Raw genomic sequence first — 16,279 nt, forward strand, 5'->3', positions numbered from 1 at the left:
ATATTTTTGCTGTTTAAAGGAAGCTGCAAAATGCACTCATATATAAGCTGCTTAATGTCCAAGTCTAGACAAGTGTTTTCTAGTGGAAAGAACATGGAATATCATCCCACATGGGATATGTGGTTGTACTGCAGACTTCTTTGGTTGCCTGGTCTAGGCAGTGCTGGTAGTGGTGGTGTATTGGCAAGGGTGAGTAGAAGCCAGAGATGCTGCTAGGCTCCCTATAGAGCACAGGATGCGTCCTCCAACAAAGATTTGGCCCAAAGTGTCAATGGGGCCATTGTTTTAGAACCCTGGCCTATCATAATCCTTCTCCTGGGTTTATGTATTCCAGTTCAGCTCTTTAGACATTTTAGTGGACGATAATACCTAGTGTTGGCAAAAATGTCAGAAAAGGGACATTCTCAAATGTTGTTGGTATGAGTATTTATTAAAGTAAATGTTTCCGAGGCAGTTTGCAAGTTTAAAAATCTGTCTCTACTTGCATTTCTACTTTCAAGAAGCATTTCTCAACAACTTTACATAATGGCTATATGTAACTACATCGCAACAAGAACTCTCTGGGCATGCAGTATTATTTATAATACGGAAATATTAGAAACCAATTAGATGTTCATCAATAGGGAAGTGCTCAAATAAATTAGAGCACAATATGGATAATATGCAATGATAAAAATGGTAGGATCGTATATTATAATGAAGAAGGATGAATATGATATATTTCAGGTTACAAATGATTCAGATTTTTTGAATTTGGTTAAATTTATATAAGTGTGTGTGTGCGTGCGCACACACATACGAAAGGTCTGGAAGGATGCAGAGCAAATATTAAGAAAAAGAGTAGTTTGTCGTGAAAAATATGAGTGTGGGATAAAAAATCCACTTGTTACTTTATGTAGTCTTGTGATACTTGCATTTCTTTCAAGCTTGGGCAATTTGTGAAATTAAAAAATGTAATAAGAATAGGTCGCATAATAATAAATATACATAGACATTGTCCATTGTGTAAGGGTTATGTGAGGAATTCACTTTTGAGGAGGTTTTAATAGGCATTTCTTGGTGAAAGGGAATTAAGAGATTGCAGACATAGGAAGAACAATTAGAGGAAGCCACTACAAAGAACTGAGTGGAATTCTGGGCAAACAGAAAAAGAATGGGGGTAGGTATAATATAGAAACACTCAATTATAAGGGTTGCGATTTAAATTCAAATGAAAGCTCACATTTCTAAAAGAAAATGCCTTATTTGGACATAGCGTAATTAGTATTTGCCTCAATCAAGCAAATTCTATTCTTCAATACCAACTTGTCTATGGGAAACTTCAATTTGTACTTAAAAGTTAAATTATTTTCACCAACTCTTTTTTTATATTTGTGTACTTGAATCTAATCGCTTGTGCAATTTTAGTTGAAAGAATTCAGCATTAAAGATTAAAAATATTGAAGAAAGAAATGATTTATGGAAATTATCTTCAGTTTGCAGCTTGCTTTACACAAAGATTTAGAAGCCTCTTTTTTGTGGAGCTCAATTTTTCAAAAGCATGGCTAGGGCTTTTTATGTGTAGTTACAATCTTAACGTTCTAAGTGTAGTGATTCGTAGATAGAATCCACAGGGTTATTGGTTCATACTTCAGAATTCTCAGAGCTCCTTAATATTAATGAGTCAACACCTGAGGAAATATTTTCATTTGATCAATGCAGGGAGTGTTGCTGCTCAAATACCTAAATCACTAACACTTATCAGAGTATATTAAAAGCGTGAATATTCCTTTGAAACAACATATCTAGGGGTAGAAAAAGCCGCCAGTGCTGATCTCATTCAGTTCTTACTCATTTACATATTGTCTTAAAGGCATTTTACATTATAATCTCAAACCAGACGTGCTCTAGGGTTCCATTCATAAAAACAAGCAAATACCATTTGCAGGACCTAGACCCTCCTCTGTGGAAGAAATGCAAGGATTTCATGTATGAATGAAAGGTATTGCCATTGTTCTATAAGAGACATCTATTCTGGACTGCAGGTCTTCCCAGATTTGTTTAGAGAAAGTCACGAAGCCAGTCCTATCTCTCACTGAAGCCTAAGCATAACAAAACCACCACTGATAATCTATTTATATTTGAACGTTCACTTGAACATTTTGTCTTTATCCCGTCTTTTTCTTCTATTACGTTTTTATTGCTTTTCTTAAGATATTTTACACTTTGTTTAATTTTGGTTAAACTTTCTCTAGCAGAGTGAGCTAGAGACTTTTAACAAATGCCAAGAAGTAACAAACACTCATATTATGATCATATCTTGTTATAGTTAAACAAATGTTATCAGTATCTTCACCAATATTTAAAAAATTAGTATCTATGCTTAAACACACACACACACACACACACACACACACACACACACACTATATTGGTCAAACATACATTCCCTTGCATACAATTTTTTTGCTGTGCAAACCATGGTTTTAAAATTAGTCGTTATTTTTTTAATACAAAAAGCATAGATCAGAGAGCCAAAAATTGTCCTCCAAATGATTGTGCATTTTCCCATTTTAAGTTTAAAGAATGGATGTTTTTTCTAAAACATTTTGCTTTGCTTTTACCATAGCCTTGTTGTGTAGGGCTCCCACTGGTATCTTCATTTTATGTATTAGAAACCCAGGACACAGAGCAGTCACATTGCTTAAAAAGGATCTCATGGTGTTTCTCTTTGCCACATTTATTACAATGGTCTTTATTAACAGATTAATTAAAACACAGAGATAATTATTAAAGACATTAAATACTTCTATATTCTGGGGTAACCAAAAGGAGTCAGTTTTATAGTCTAGGGTTCATAGACAATGCAATGTGAATATTGCTCTGTAAAGAATAAATGCAATTTACTGAGTAGAGGGAGGCCAGGAAGTTTGTGCACCACAATGACACTGATTATTGAGCAAGATATGGTCAGTAAATGAAGAAACTCATAGTTCTGTTTGGATGTTCGGATGTAGGGGATGGGTAGCATAATGCACACAGAAAATTACCATGTGCAACAAAACAGGGCATTGAAAGCACTATGGAGGGTTTGAATAAAAAAATGGGCAGAAGATATGAACAGACACTTCTCCAATGAAGACATACAAATGGCTATCAGACACATGAAAAAATGTTCATCATCACTAGCCATCAGGGAGATTCAAATTAAAACCACATAGAGATACCACCTTACACCAGTTAGAATGGCCAAAATTAGCAAGACAGGAAACAACATGTGTTGGAGAGGATGTGGAAAAAGGAGAACCCTCTTACACTGTTGGTGGGAATGCAACTTGGTGCAGCCACTTTGGAGAACAGTATGGAGATTCCTCAAGAAATTAAAAATAGAGCTTCCCTATGACCCTGCAATTGCACTACTGGGTATTTACCCCAAAGATACAGATGGAGTGAAAAGAAGGGCCATCTGTACCCCAATGTTTATAGCAGCAATGGCCACGGTCGCCAAACTGTGGAAAGAACCAAGATGCCCTTCAACGGACGAATGGATAAGGAAGATGTGGTCCATATACACTATGGAGTATTATGCCTCCATCAGAAAGGATGAATACCCAACTTTTGTAGCAACATGGACGGGACTGGAAGAGATTATGCTGAGTGAAATAAGTCAAGCAGAGAGAGTCAATTATCATATAGTTTCACTTATTTGTGGAGCATAACAAATAGCATAGAGGACAAGGGGAGACGGAGAGGAGAAGGGAGTTGAGGGAAATTGGAAGGGGAGGTGAACCATGAGAGACTATGGACTCTGAAAAACAATCTGAGGGTTTTGAAGGGGTGGGGGGTGGGAGGTTGGGGGAACCAGGTGGTGGGTATTAGAGAGGGCACGGATTGCGTGGAGCACTGGGTGTGGTGCAAAGACAATGAATACTGTTACGCTGAAAAGAAATAAAAAAATTAAAAAAAAACCAAAAAACAAAAAAACAAAACAAAACAGAAGTCTATGGGAGTACGTTGGAGAAGGGGATTAGTTACAAAGCTGGAAAATTTTCATCAAGTCCAGTATTAATCAATGATAAGATTTCAGGCAGGTTCACAAGGTGATAGGATTATTGAGTGCAAAGGACCAAGAAAATATTCAAGAACAGCAAATATTGTAAGAAGGATGAAGTTTTTGGAGGAACTGTTTTGTGGGGTTATTCAGTATTTAAAAAAAAAAAAAAAGGCTGAAAATAGGCTGGGTTCAACTACATCACTGAAAACTTGACATTCCAGCCTATAGAATTTGACCTATAGGCGAAGGGGAATGTCAGCCATGGAATTAAGAAAGCAGGCCATGGATTCAACTTCATGAATATGAGTTTCAGCTCAGATACTTACTAGCTGTTAATCAAGCTGTGTAATCACTTTATGCCTCAATTTTTCCGACTTCAAAATGAAATAATTATGCACGTGTGCACACACACACGTGCAACCATTTTTGAATTGTTTGAAGGGTTAGATTAAATGTGCTAAGACATGGAGAAGAGAATGTTTATATTAGCGTCAGGAAAATAACACGGTTTAACATAATGTTGTTTTTTTTTAATTAATAGTTGCCATTGTTTGAGCTGAGTTTGAGGCAGTTTTATGGACAGGTTAAAACAAAATTGGAGAGGATGGCAGCAGAAAGATTGGTCAATAAGGCAACTGCAAAAGAGGCAAGGCAAAATGAAAAGGTAGCTCGTTTCAAGTTCTAGCATCAGTATTTATCTGCAGACCTAGAGCCTTGAGCCAATCACTTAACACTTTGAATCAAATCCCATTTTTTGTTAACTATAAGATGGAATAGATAATAACAATGGGGATGATTTAAGGGGACTGAGTATTAGCTATGAGTAGTAGCTGCTTAATAAATTGTAAATTTAAAAAATTCCTGTTATTAATACTAGAATGTGTGTAAAGGATAGCAATACTTTGATTCTGAAAGTAGAGAAGAAATGAATGAGTTTATGGAGGAAAAACTTGTTAAATAATTAGTGGCAACTAGACTAGGATGTGATAAATTCATGAAATGATGATTCCTGACTATTCTTTCTTTCTTTTTTTTTTTTTTAAGATTATTTATTTATTTATTTATTTGAGAGAGCGCTCACACACATGAGTGGAGGGAGGGGAAGAGGGAGATAGAGAAGGAGAGAAGCAGACTCCCCACTGAACATAAGCCCAGCCCACAGGGCTGGATCCCAGGACCTGAGATCATGAACTGAAGCTGACATCCGACATCAAGAGTCAGATGTTCAACCGACTGAGGCGTGCAGGTGCCCCAGATTCTTGACTATTCTTAATAACAGACAGAAGATGATAGTTCTGTTATTTCTGGCATTGTCTTATGAACAATAGTGACCATTTTGTCTGTGCCCTTTGTTTACCTTCAAAGGAAATTGGATAAATTTTGGGGGCTCCTTGCTAGACACCTAAATTCACATTAAGCATCTGCTATAAAGGGGCACGTGGGTGGCTCAGTGTGTTAAGCCTCTGCCTTCAGCTCAGGTCATGATTGGGCTTTCTGCTCAGCGGGGAGCCTGCTTCCTCCTCTCTCCCTGCCTGCCTCTCTGCCTACTTGTGATCTCTGTCTGTCAAATAAATAAATAAAATCTTAAAAAAAAAAAAAAGAATCTGCTGTAAAGCCAAATTTACTTCTTGCCCCATCTACAAATTCCTCTATCTCAGTGAAGACTTGTAGAATGATTATCATGCTCAAATTGATCTCTCCCACATCATATCAATATCACTTATATTTTATTATATGTTGTTTTTTGTTATTTGTTTTGTCTGGCTTTTCCTCACTGATACTATAGTAGGCAGGGGATAATTCTGATATTTCCTTTGTTCTCCCATCATGCCCATTCCACCCAATTAACCTGGCAAACTTACTTATATGGCTTGGCATCCTTACCTACCAAAATATATTCAAACATAGGATAGTGGTTTTTTTTTTTTTTTTTTTTTTTTTTTTAGAGAGAGAGAGGCAGAGGGGGAGAGGGAGAGTGAGAATCTTAAGTAGGCTCCACGTCGGGTGCAGAGCCCAACACCATGTTCAGTCTCACAACCCTGAGATCCTGACCTGAGCTGAAATCAAGAGTTGGACGCTGAAATCAAGAGTTGACTAAACCACCTAGGTGCTCCAGGATAATGATTTTCAATTCAGTAAATCTATGTAGATGAGTGTGGGGCAGCATAGTTGTTTCTCAAATGCTGTCCCTTCATTAATAAATCTCAACTCTTCTGTTGTTGGAAGGCATAAGGGCCTGATGAGCTTCATGACATCACTTTAGTTTAGTTTGGCTCTTACTATTGCTGGTAATCTTGGTTTATGTGATGGCCTCCACTTAGACAGTATATGTGATTTTCTTGGTTTTTACAGAATTTCCTTTCCATCTTCTATTCTTCAGAGAAGTACAGTCATACCACCATTTCACTTCATCTTTATTCAACCTGTTCTTTTGGTTGTGTATAATTTTGCTTTGACCTGGCAGCCTTCTAGGCAACCCTACAACTTCTGTCCACTATGCTATCTAATAATCCTTTCCTTCTCTGTTGTCCAAAAATACTCCAGTAAGCATGCAGTTTGCAGGAAACTCCAAATTCAATTAGATCTAGTCTCTATATTCAGATCTGGCCCAAAGTCAGGGGACATATGTCAAATTCTTATAAAAACTGGCTCATTATACTATGCTCTTATATATCAATGAGACACAAAAATCAACCACACTGGCATTTGATCTAAGATCGGAATGATAATTTTACTCTTACTATATTTCTGATCACATTCTCTACAAACCTTTCAGAGTACTTGTCCACAACTTGTCTTCCAAAAGATAGGGGAGCCCCTGCCTTTTTTTCACTGGCAGTGAAAAGTAAAGCTTTTCATAAAGAACACTGCACTCCTCCAAAGGTCAAGGACTCTTTTTTTTTTTTTTTTAAGATTGTTTATTTATTTACTTGAGAGAGAGCAAGAGAGAGAACACAGAGGAAGATAGAAAGGCAGATTCCCCACTGAGCAGAGAACTTGACACAGGGCTTGATCCCAGGACCCTGAGATCATGATCTGAGCCAAAGTTAGATGTATAACTGATGGAATCAGCCAGGTGCCTCTAGGACTCCTAATTCTAGACCACCATCCCTGGCCAGGGGCCTCCATCCTCAGCCCTCTTACAGGGCTACAGCTGGTCCTACTGTCTCTTTATCAGAACCATGGAAGTGTCAAACCCAAACTCTTAGTGGCCCTTTTTCAAATATTTGGTGCCCACTATTTCTTTTACTTCACTTCTGAAATAAAGATGTATACTATTCTGGGACAATAGGATATATCTCACTTAACACTGTCATGCAGCTGAATAATAACATTCACAACATATAGCTGAATAATAACAACAACGACAAACAGTAATAACAGTGACAATAATAATATTGATCACTATTAGCACAGAAAACAAGGAATAATTAGAATAAATGAATTCACTTCAATTCAGCAATTAAGGAATTTCTTCTGCTTCTAAAGATACTAAAAAAGATAAACATTGTTCAGTTTTAGAGTAAAACTGAGGTGCCCCATCCATTTCTTAAGTAGCCTGGCCCTCAGGTTAAACATAATGATTATCATACTGAAACTATGGAAGATAAATGGGTTCATTAATTCCAGACAAGGATAGTGTGATGTTATTCATTTAGGCTTCTAGGAAAGTTAGCTGGACTCATTTTTAGATAAGCCCATCTAAAGTCTGTGGACTTCACTATAAGATAATCCAAAGTTATCTTTTCCCTTATATAAGCAAAAGTGGAAAACGATTTCAGGGAACACTTTTCATTTCTTACTTGAGAGAAAAACACTCTTATTTTTCTTGTCTCACTATATTGTCTAGCCCACTCCTTTTCAGCTTAATTACAAGAATTACTGATCCAAAGAACTTTCACTTGTATAGAACAATATAAGAGATGATCCATTCTATAGAGATGGAACCAGGAAAATCAGAATATATAGAAAGTGTGTTTACACAAAATACTCCTATCTGGGCAACAAATGAAAGTATGTGGAAGGGACAACATTCATTCAGTCTATAGTCTCATGTGGTTTGAAAATTTTGGAATTACAATAAACTAACTCTGAAATTGTTTTAGCTGAAATCTAGCCAATGGTTCCTTTTTATATTACTGGATTCATTGGGAGAATTATAAGCAATTTTCTGTCATGGTTAGGAAATACAGCCTCTGAATGCACATTATTTCACCCATACCATTAAAAACTAAGCCTTGGTGAAAATTCTCTGCTTTACCTTTCAAGTCTTTCTCCATTTAGCAGCTTCCTTACAACCATAAAAACACCAGGGAAAAGAGTGAGGGAAAAAAAAAAAAAACAATTCAAAAAAAGATAGCTAGTTTATGGTCAAAACATCTGGGACAAAGTTGTCCAAAATATTGTCACAGCCCCTCTGTTGACAATTCATTCCATTCTAGAGCCTTGTCAGACCTCCCAGATTCATTGACAGACGATTATATTCAGAATGGCTTTGAAAACTTAACAGCACTTAGAAATGCTCTTGAGACATCTAAAAATGTCTTTATTTAGGAAGGAACATATAACACCTGCCAAATTTGTAGGTTTGAAACCACTTCCAATAAGAATTAAAAGGCCCTCTTCCTCACTGAAATGGAACTATCAATATATGACTTGTCTGCTCATGAGAAATAGTGGGTTCTTGTCTCTGACGTCGCAATTTAGTTTAAAATCACTTTCATGATGACAGGGTACATGATGATGATAAAACGATAAAAATGACAGTCTAATCTTTAAAGATCACTGATCATTGATAAAAGATTAAATAATGTAAACATCTGAAATGCCAGATTATCAGCTGCTTGGCAAACTCTCAGTATTGAAGTATGCTCAGACACTACTGATAAGTGAGAAATGATTTTCCTGTGTGTTAACGCAGAAACATCTCCTCCTCCAGGAGGGGCAGGTGAACTGTAATACCTCTGAATTTAAGATGTATATATAAATATATTTTTTCCCTCGGTTGTAGTAAATATGTGTAAAATATTATTTCAACGACATACTGTAAAGTGCTCAAAATCATCGTTTTCCCTCAGAGTAATGCCCGATTGTTGTGAATTTTAATCATCCCTTTTTGGAATTCCAACTGATGTTAAATATACGTACAAGAATGATTAGACAGGCTGGTCCTATAAAACTCCAAATAAAGTTGTTTTCTGTGCTAAGCCAACATCTGAAAAGTAAATAACAAATCTATAAATATGTTTGTATGTACTTCACAGAGCAACATTTTCAATGATATATGAAGCATATTCAGAATCGTATTTCAAATAGTTATGAGATCATCTTCACTTACACTTTGGTGGTGCCATAATATCTATATCCCAATGAGGCTGAAAAGCCAACTACCACAGCGGGGCTGAGATAGCCAAAGATGTAGAAATTCTTGTGCAGAAAGCCCTTGTTGTAGATGACGCCCACAACGATGAGATAGAGGTGGATGCCTTCAATGCACATCCAGGCAAAGGCAGCTAAAAAGAAATAATGCAGCAGCCCGGCGATGATTGAACAGAAGAGCTAGAAATTGAGGAAAGAAAGAAACCATAAGCAATGTTTGCTTTCACATTAGCATAACACAAGATCTTGACTTTCTCCTTAAATTATGCCACTTGCTATAATGCCTGATCACGTTAAAATATCCTCTCATCAAGTGCCCGTTTTTTAAGATGTACCACTTCCAGCTGAGTTTCATCAGTGTGAAGCATCAGTTGCGAAGAAGTCCCGCGATAGAGCTAAGTGACTGTTCTTGTCCAGAGAGTTGTGCTTTTATGCATTTATGTCATGGGAGGAGTTGTGGATTGGTCACATGTACACCATGATATCTTAGCGAATATGTTGTGATTTAAGTTAATTTCTGTTTTGGAGATGCCTTTACTCTCCTTAATTCTGTTCATGCTCAAAGAATGAAAGTTATTGCTTAAACTGTGCTAAATGAACTCTAATAAGTATCTTGATTATTGTGGCAAACGTTAAGTTTATAAAAGAGATGAACAATGATAGATAGTTTACAAAAATATCCATTATGGAGTCACTTTAAGTTATAAGATCATCAGGTAAATTTGAGATGGATTTCAGTTAAATGTTATTTCTTAGTACTTACTTTACACACAGAATTGGAGTTAGGCTTATAAGAAATAACAGAGAAAGAAATACAGTTACCCACTTCTGTAATAATAGAAGTAATAGTACATAAAGCTGGAAAGAGAACATAATATGCCCTTACACACCTACTGCACTAATAAAAAAGAGTATAATCCAAGCATAATGAGATTATATACTAAAATATATTGGGGAGTACCATATAATGTTGGGACCAGAGAGAGTGCTAGTGATCAAAATTGGGGAACTACTTTAGTGAGGAACTGAGATTGAAATATGACTTGAAAATGCGAAGAACTTGATAAGTGATAGATCTGAAAATAAACACTCTAAGGAATAGTTTTGGGATAAGGGTAAAAGGGAGATGAAACTGAGGGAAGAAACTGGCATTGGAGGATAGTGGGTGGTATATAAAATGGGCAGGTGTTAGGCATGCCCCTGCAAAATAAAAAAAAATATATGAAGTTTATAGTCTAGGGTATACTATTTAAAATAAATGTTTGGTGGCATCTACTTCAGAAAAAGACCTTGGTAACTAGGCATTAGTGTCGTTGTTTGACAGATTTCTAACAGGGATGGAAATATGGAGGAAATATAATGTCTTGTGGCCCTGAGGATACACTTCTCCAGTCTCTATCTGCATGGAAGGCAACTGACCTAGAGCTTTAGCTGCTGTGTTCATCTTTCCCACAGGCTGCTGCTACACAGAGGAGTCCTCTGCCACGTGACTCTGGCTCAAGGTCTTCTCAAAGGACTCCTTGCAACACGCTGAGCTTTCCTGAGAACTGTACTGTTGCGTCAAATGCTTCCACCTACACTTGTCTTTTCCTCCTTCCCTCCTTTACTCGGGGTCAGGCCTGCATCTCAGTGAGATGGCTCTCCAAGTCCCTCTCTTCCCATGATCTCTCAGCCGTTTTGCCTGATTAATTTATTGCACGTTGAATCCCACTTGAATGTCTGCTTCTGGGAGGACCCAGACTAACAAATATAGGAATTGTTTGGTAAGGTCCTCCATCAGTAACAGGGAGGAGAAATAGGTAGTTAGGAAAGTGCAGTGACTAGGTGGAGCCAACTCGTTACATTTCAACCTGTGAACCCACTGCTTTTATAGTCAGTCCTGTGTTAAGACAAACTTTTTATTTCTCATTCTCTTTGTCCCATCTGCCTCTGTTTAATGCCCGCATAAAAAAAAACAACCAAAAAAAGGCTATTTCTTCAGTTTGTTGCTAAGTTTTCATTTGTCCCAATGATTCATCGTAACAAGGGACATCGTGCTTCATGGAATTGTGACAGGTTTTAGATATGGCAGCATTAGCAAACTTGGAAAAGACTTAGGAACAAAGTAGATGGTACGTTTGCCCATTAAGCTCTTAATTATAATTCATGATTCTATGACATATATATTTAGGAAAGTACAAATTTAGAAAACAAAATAGAGAGTAAGAGAGATCTACATACCTTATTAGTATTTGTATTGATCCCAACAAGAAAAACGAGTTCAGCAAGGAACAGGTTACAGCAGAGATTTTTGTGAATTGTTGTTCTGGTGCTTTGAATTTCACTGAAGAACCAGAAGGTAAAAATGCATATGGAAAGGCAAATCAGTGAAATAATTATTCCTAGTTGAGTGATCCTTGTAAGAATATTATAATCTTTAATACCCTAAGGGAAAATAATAATAAAGCTGTTAAGAGAATAACTCAGTAACTTGTCAAAGGAACTACAACATATAATGAACTTCTTTTTTTGGTGAAACATTAATCAAAATGTTCATAAAATGTAAAAATACAAGTGTGCATTTAGATGAGAAAAATTCTGTGCCTTTGAAAATGCTCAATATTCAGAGAAATCTGATATAACTCATGTAGCACTTTAAAAGTTCTGTAATTAGTGCTTTTTTTCCTGGGCATAGTATATATTAGTATATGGTTTAACAATGTTATCGTCATCAGTTTCCTGATATTAGAAAGGCAATTCATTATTGTAATGTGAAAATGGTTAATTAAAACAGATTTATCAGTGGTAATAACAAGTCTTATTTCTATGCAGCAATTCATCTAAAACACATTAAACAAAGGTATCAGAAATGTGAATATATAGAATATCAAAATAGTCAAGTTGAGAGACTTTGAAATGGAAAAAGTTGGTTTTATTCTAACCAGATGAATATTTATATCTTATATAGAGAGCAGAGGCTTCTTTGCTTACTTAACATTCAGGAAAAAATCTTTATGACTGACATTATGGTTAGGCAGATTTATTTGGTCACTTTATATATTTGATAGATTCTCAGTAGACATGGAAATGAACTTATAATTTAACGAAGATTATGATACAGTGATATCAGATAAGAAACTCTGTAGTGTAAAAGAAAGATATTACTGATACGAAATCCATAGCATGGACCTATTCGCTGTAGAAGAGATCTGTGTTTAAAAACCTTGTACAATTCTACGTTATTAAAACATTGTAATAGTTATAAATATGCTAATACTTATTGACCAGGTTTCAAATATTTTTTTAACTAATTTGTAATTGGTAAAAATAAACTTTCAATACAAAGGCAATGGCCTTAGAGACCATGATACATTAAAATGTATAAGTGGTTTTTAAAAACAACATTAAAAGTTAAGAGTCAGTGGATAGGTATTTAATGAACAACCCACCAGCTATCATAGACTAGATAAGTCCCAGGCAAAAAATTACCTAAAATCCAGTCTAAATATGTCAAATAAGACAGGTAAGAAAACAAAGACTAAAAAAAGATAGTTTGGAGGTTTTATCAGCTAAATATATTTGCACCCAAAGAAACATAAAAAATTAATTCTCTTGACTGATATAAACACACACAAAAAGAAAACAAGCAGGTTTATAAATATGAAATGATGGAAAACTGTCTTACGATGGAAGAACCAGAAGACATCAGAATTGCAAAATGTGTCAGGTGGTTACAGCGGCACGAGGTGTGGGTCTCATTTGAGGACATGAGCTCGCAGCCCTCCAAAGACCAGTTGCCATTCATGGTATCAGGCGAGTAGCTCCAAAATGCACATTGACTCCTATACTTATCTGTGGTCTGAAAAAGAGACATTTTACTGATGGAAAAAAGAGAAAGAATTATACATATAGTATCACATTTCTCATATTTGAAATACCATTTTGCGTATCAATATAATTACAACCATGCCTAAAACATACAACACAAAATCAATGCTAATAAATGAGTGCTGGTGTTCTGTGGAAGAACTGAAGTTATTGCAACAATGCTATACTTTATCAATTCCTGTGCCACAAAGTTGTGAGAATTATGTATTATCAAATGAGATCATTTAGCATAGTGCAAGACACCTAATTACCATACGATCTGTATTTGATAAATGTTTGCAGAGAATACACTGGATATTAGTCATTGACCCAAGTACTAAAACAAAACAGAAAAAGTATGTGTGCCGCTGATTTTAGATTCTCATGAGATGAGAAATTATTAAAAAAGAAAAATAAACCAGGGGAGGGAGAAAGTAGTCAGAGGACGCCTTTCGTAGGAGATGATATTAAAGGAAATATTTCAATGAAGTTAGAGAGAGAGAGAGTAAACCCTAAGACTTGGGAACAGAAGGTTCTGTATGGAATGGGAAATAGAAAAGCTCTGAGACTGGATAGGAATCTTCCAGAAACCCTGGAAACCAGTATAGTTTGGGAATGAGATAATGAGCAGTTGAAGACAAGATCAGAGATAGGGTCTGCTTGCATAGACTGCAGGACAGTTGTTTTATAGATAGACTTCTCTTTACCACATATTTATATTAAGTGATCATAGCATAATATTATGAAAATTACTTTTAATATTCCTTTGAGGTAATGGAGAACTATATACTAATTGGTGAAACTGCAAATAGCTTCAGGAAACGGAAGGTGTTAGCTTCTATGTTTTTTAGGAAAACAATGGGATCCAGAATTTATTCTCAGAAAGAGGGAAACCATGAATTATGTAGGTCTGTTGTCAAAAGAAAATGATAAAATTTCATAGTGGTTGTTAATTTGAATGGGAAAAAGATTTGAACAGAGAGGAAGATTAAGGATAATCAAGTTTTCACATGAATTTTGGTGAAGAATTTTTATCTAAATGTGTGTTGTATCTTGTTTCGTGATTGTATCAGAGACTGGTGAAGTAGGTTGTTATATTTTTTCTAAGTGCAACCTATATTTAGGAGAAAAACAGTCCTAGGTATATGTATATCCAACTCATGACTAAGAACCAAGGTGTGAAATGTATTCACTTAAAAGATGTAAATTTGGAGTTACTACTTTGCTAGGCAAAGATAGGAATTAGAAATATATTGGAAGAAAATTATCACTGACTTGGAATCAGTGACTTGGTGTCGTGACTTGGCATCTCTTTAGCTGCCACTAGCAAAAAATGCAGAAAACGCATCAGAGCATGTGAAAGAACAATGTTTCGATTCTAGTGTCAGAAGGTCAGTTCTCACCTAAAAATATCTAAGTTTCCTTTCCATTCTTAAAACATTTCACACCCTCTTCTGAACCTAATGCCTACTAATGTTTAGGTTTGAGCTAATATTTTCTTGGATCTTCTATGCCTTTTGCTTCTCTCTACGTTAGATGTCTTTATAGTGACACATTTGTATTGTGTGTCAGCATATCTGTTCTTTTAGTCCTCTTCTTCCCCCATAAATGTGCAAATACAATTGTCCAGCTTCAAGGCTCTCCAAATGGAGCATCCAAAGTACTCTTTCATCGTGTACTCGGACTGAAATTCTGTTGAAAATCCAAGAAACCATCAACCGTAAAAGAGCAGTAAATGATCTACGATCTTTAGTTTTCACATTCATTTTTAGGTATATAAAAAAACCAAATACTTAGTACTTTCTAATGTTTATTATGATGGAGTTTTAATTACATATGAGCTTGAAAAAGATTTTGAATAACAGTAAAGGAATAAAAAGGTCTCCGCTAATTTCTTCATGAAATACTGTAAACTTCTCTGTGATTATATTTTAATCAGCATTTAATTCCCTGCAAATATTATTTTAAATGGCAATTAGTAATCAAACAACTCTGTCATTACACAAATGACATTTATCTCTTTGGCTCTGATACATTTTTACAACTCATTACTAAAAGGTATGGAGACTTCCAAAGTGAACAATGTAATGAAAAATAAAATTGAAATATAGATTAATTTCAGAAAATCAAATGTGCAGAGTTCCTTGATATTTACTAGAAAGGTAACAGAGCACGAAAAGTGCAAAAATATTTTATAGAAAAATTAGTTGAAACTACTTTACTCTTTTAATTTTTAAACTCAAGAATTCACATACAATTAAAGTGACACAATGAAAAAAATTTCACTTTTCTGAATGGTTCACACTCATAACCAACAGTTACTAGAAAAACAGCTTACCTTCATGTGACTTAATGTAAATGTTATTTTTTCAAGTTCATACAGCGTGGGTGGGTTTGAGCTAATTGAGACTGAAATCACTGAAGAAATGACTCTTTCCTCCTCTTCAGAATTATCAGAACTTTGAGGTTCCAATATGAAGTTGTCAGATGATGAAAACAAGGGACCGATACTCTTATAATACAAAAATGCAACTGCAACATTGCCTATCAATCAAATAAGTGTATTTAGTGAAATTCTTATAAAACAAAAATATATTTAGGCTCTCAAAATAAACATAAAAATTGAACAAAGTTTTTTACTCTAAGGAAGTCATACGACTAACTAGAAACTAAAATGTGGATCATAGTAAGTGCATGTCTATATAATCAAATCATACAAGACATAGTCCCTCACCTCCATGACTCTGAAACTAATCATGGACAGTAGCATCCCCTTTGAACAACCTATATTTAGGAGAAAAACAGTCCTAGATAAATGTATATCCAACTCATGACTAAGAACCAAGGTGTGAAATGTATTCATTTAAAAGATTAAAATTTGGAGTTACTGCTTTGCTAGGCAAAGATGGGAATTAGAAATATATTGGAAGAAAATTATCACTGACTTGGGGTATTAAGCAAGTTGAGAATTAAACAAGTTTTAGATGCCACTGAGTTCCACTTCATGCCGACTGAAATGTT

The 16,279-nt window shown here is 35.5% G+C and overlaps 1 protein-coding gene across 2 annotated transcripts in view; it reads right to left on the bottom strand.

Moving 5' to 3' along the window:
• Window positions 1–16,279, bottom strand: part of LOC111143169 (adhesion G protein-coupled receptor L4) — a 116,548-nt gene that overhangs the window by 27,520 nt on the left and 72,749 nt on the right. For both annotated transcript variants that reach the window (XM_022496681.1, XM_022496682.1), the window contains exons 8-12: window positions 15,597–15,802; window positions 13,077–13,250; window positions 11,633–11,836; window positions 9,372–9,592; window positions 9,182–9,248 (exon numbers count right to left, since the gene is read on the bottom strand). In XM_022496681.1, coding sequence (XP_022352389.1) covers window positions 9,182–9,248; window positions 9,372–9,592; window positions 11,633–11,836; window positions 13,077–13,250; window positions 15,597–15,802 — 872 coding nt within the window. The remainder of the gene's footprint in view (window positions 1–9,181; window positions 9,249–9,371; window positions 9,593–11,632; window positions 11,837–13,076; window positions 13,251–15,596; window positions 15,803–16,279) is intronic.

The sequence above is a fragment of the Enhydra lutris genome, unplaced genomic scaffold, assembly GCF_002288905.1.
Source record: "Enhydra lutris kenyoni isolate GAN:26980312 unplaced genomic scaffold, ASM228890v2 scaffoldscaffold9, whole genome shotgun sequence".
NCBI lineage: Eukaryota > Metazoa > Chordata > Mammalia > Carnivora > Mustelidae > Enhydra > Enhydra lutris.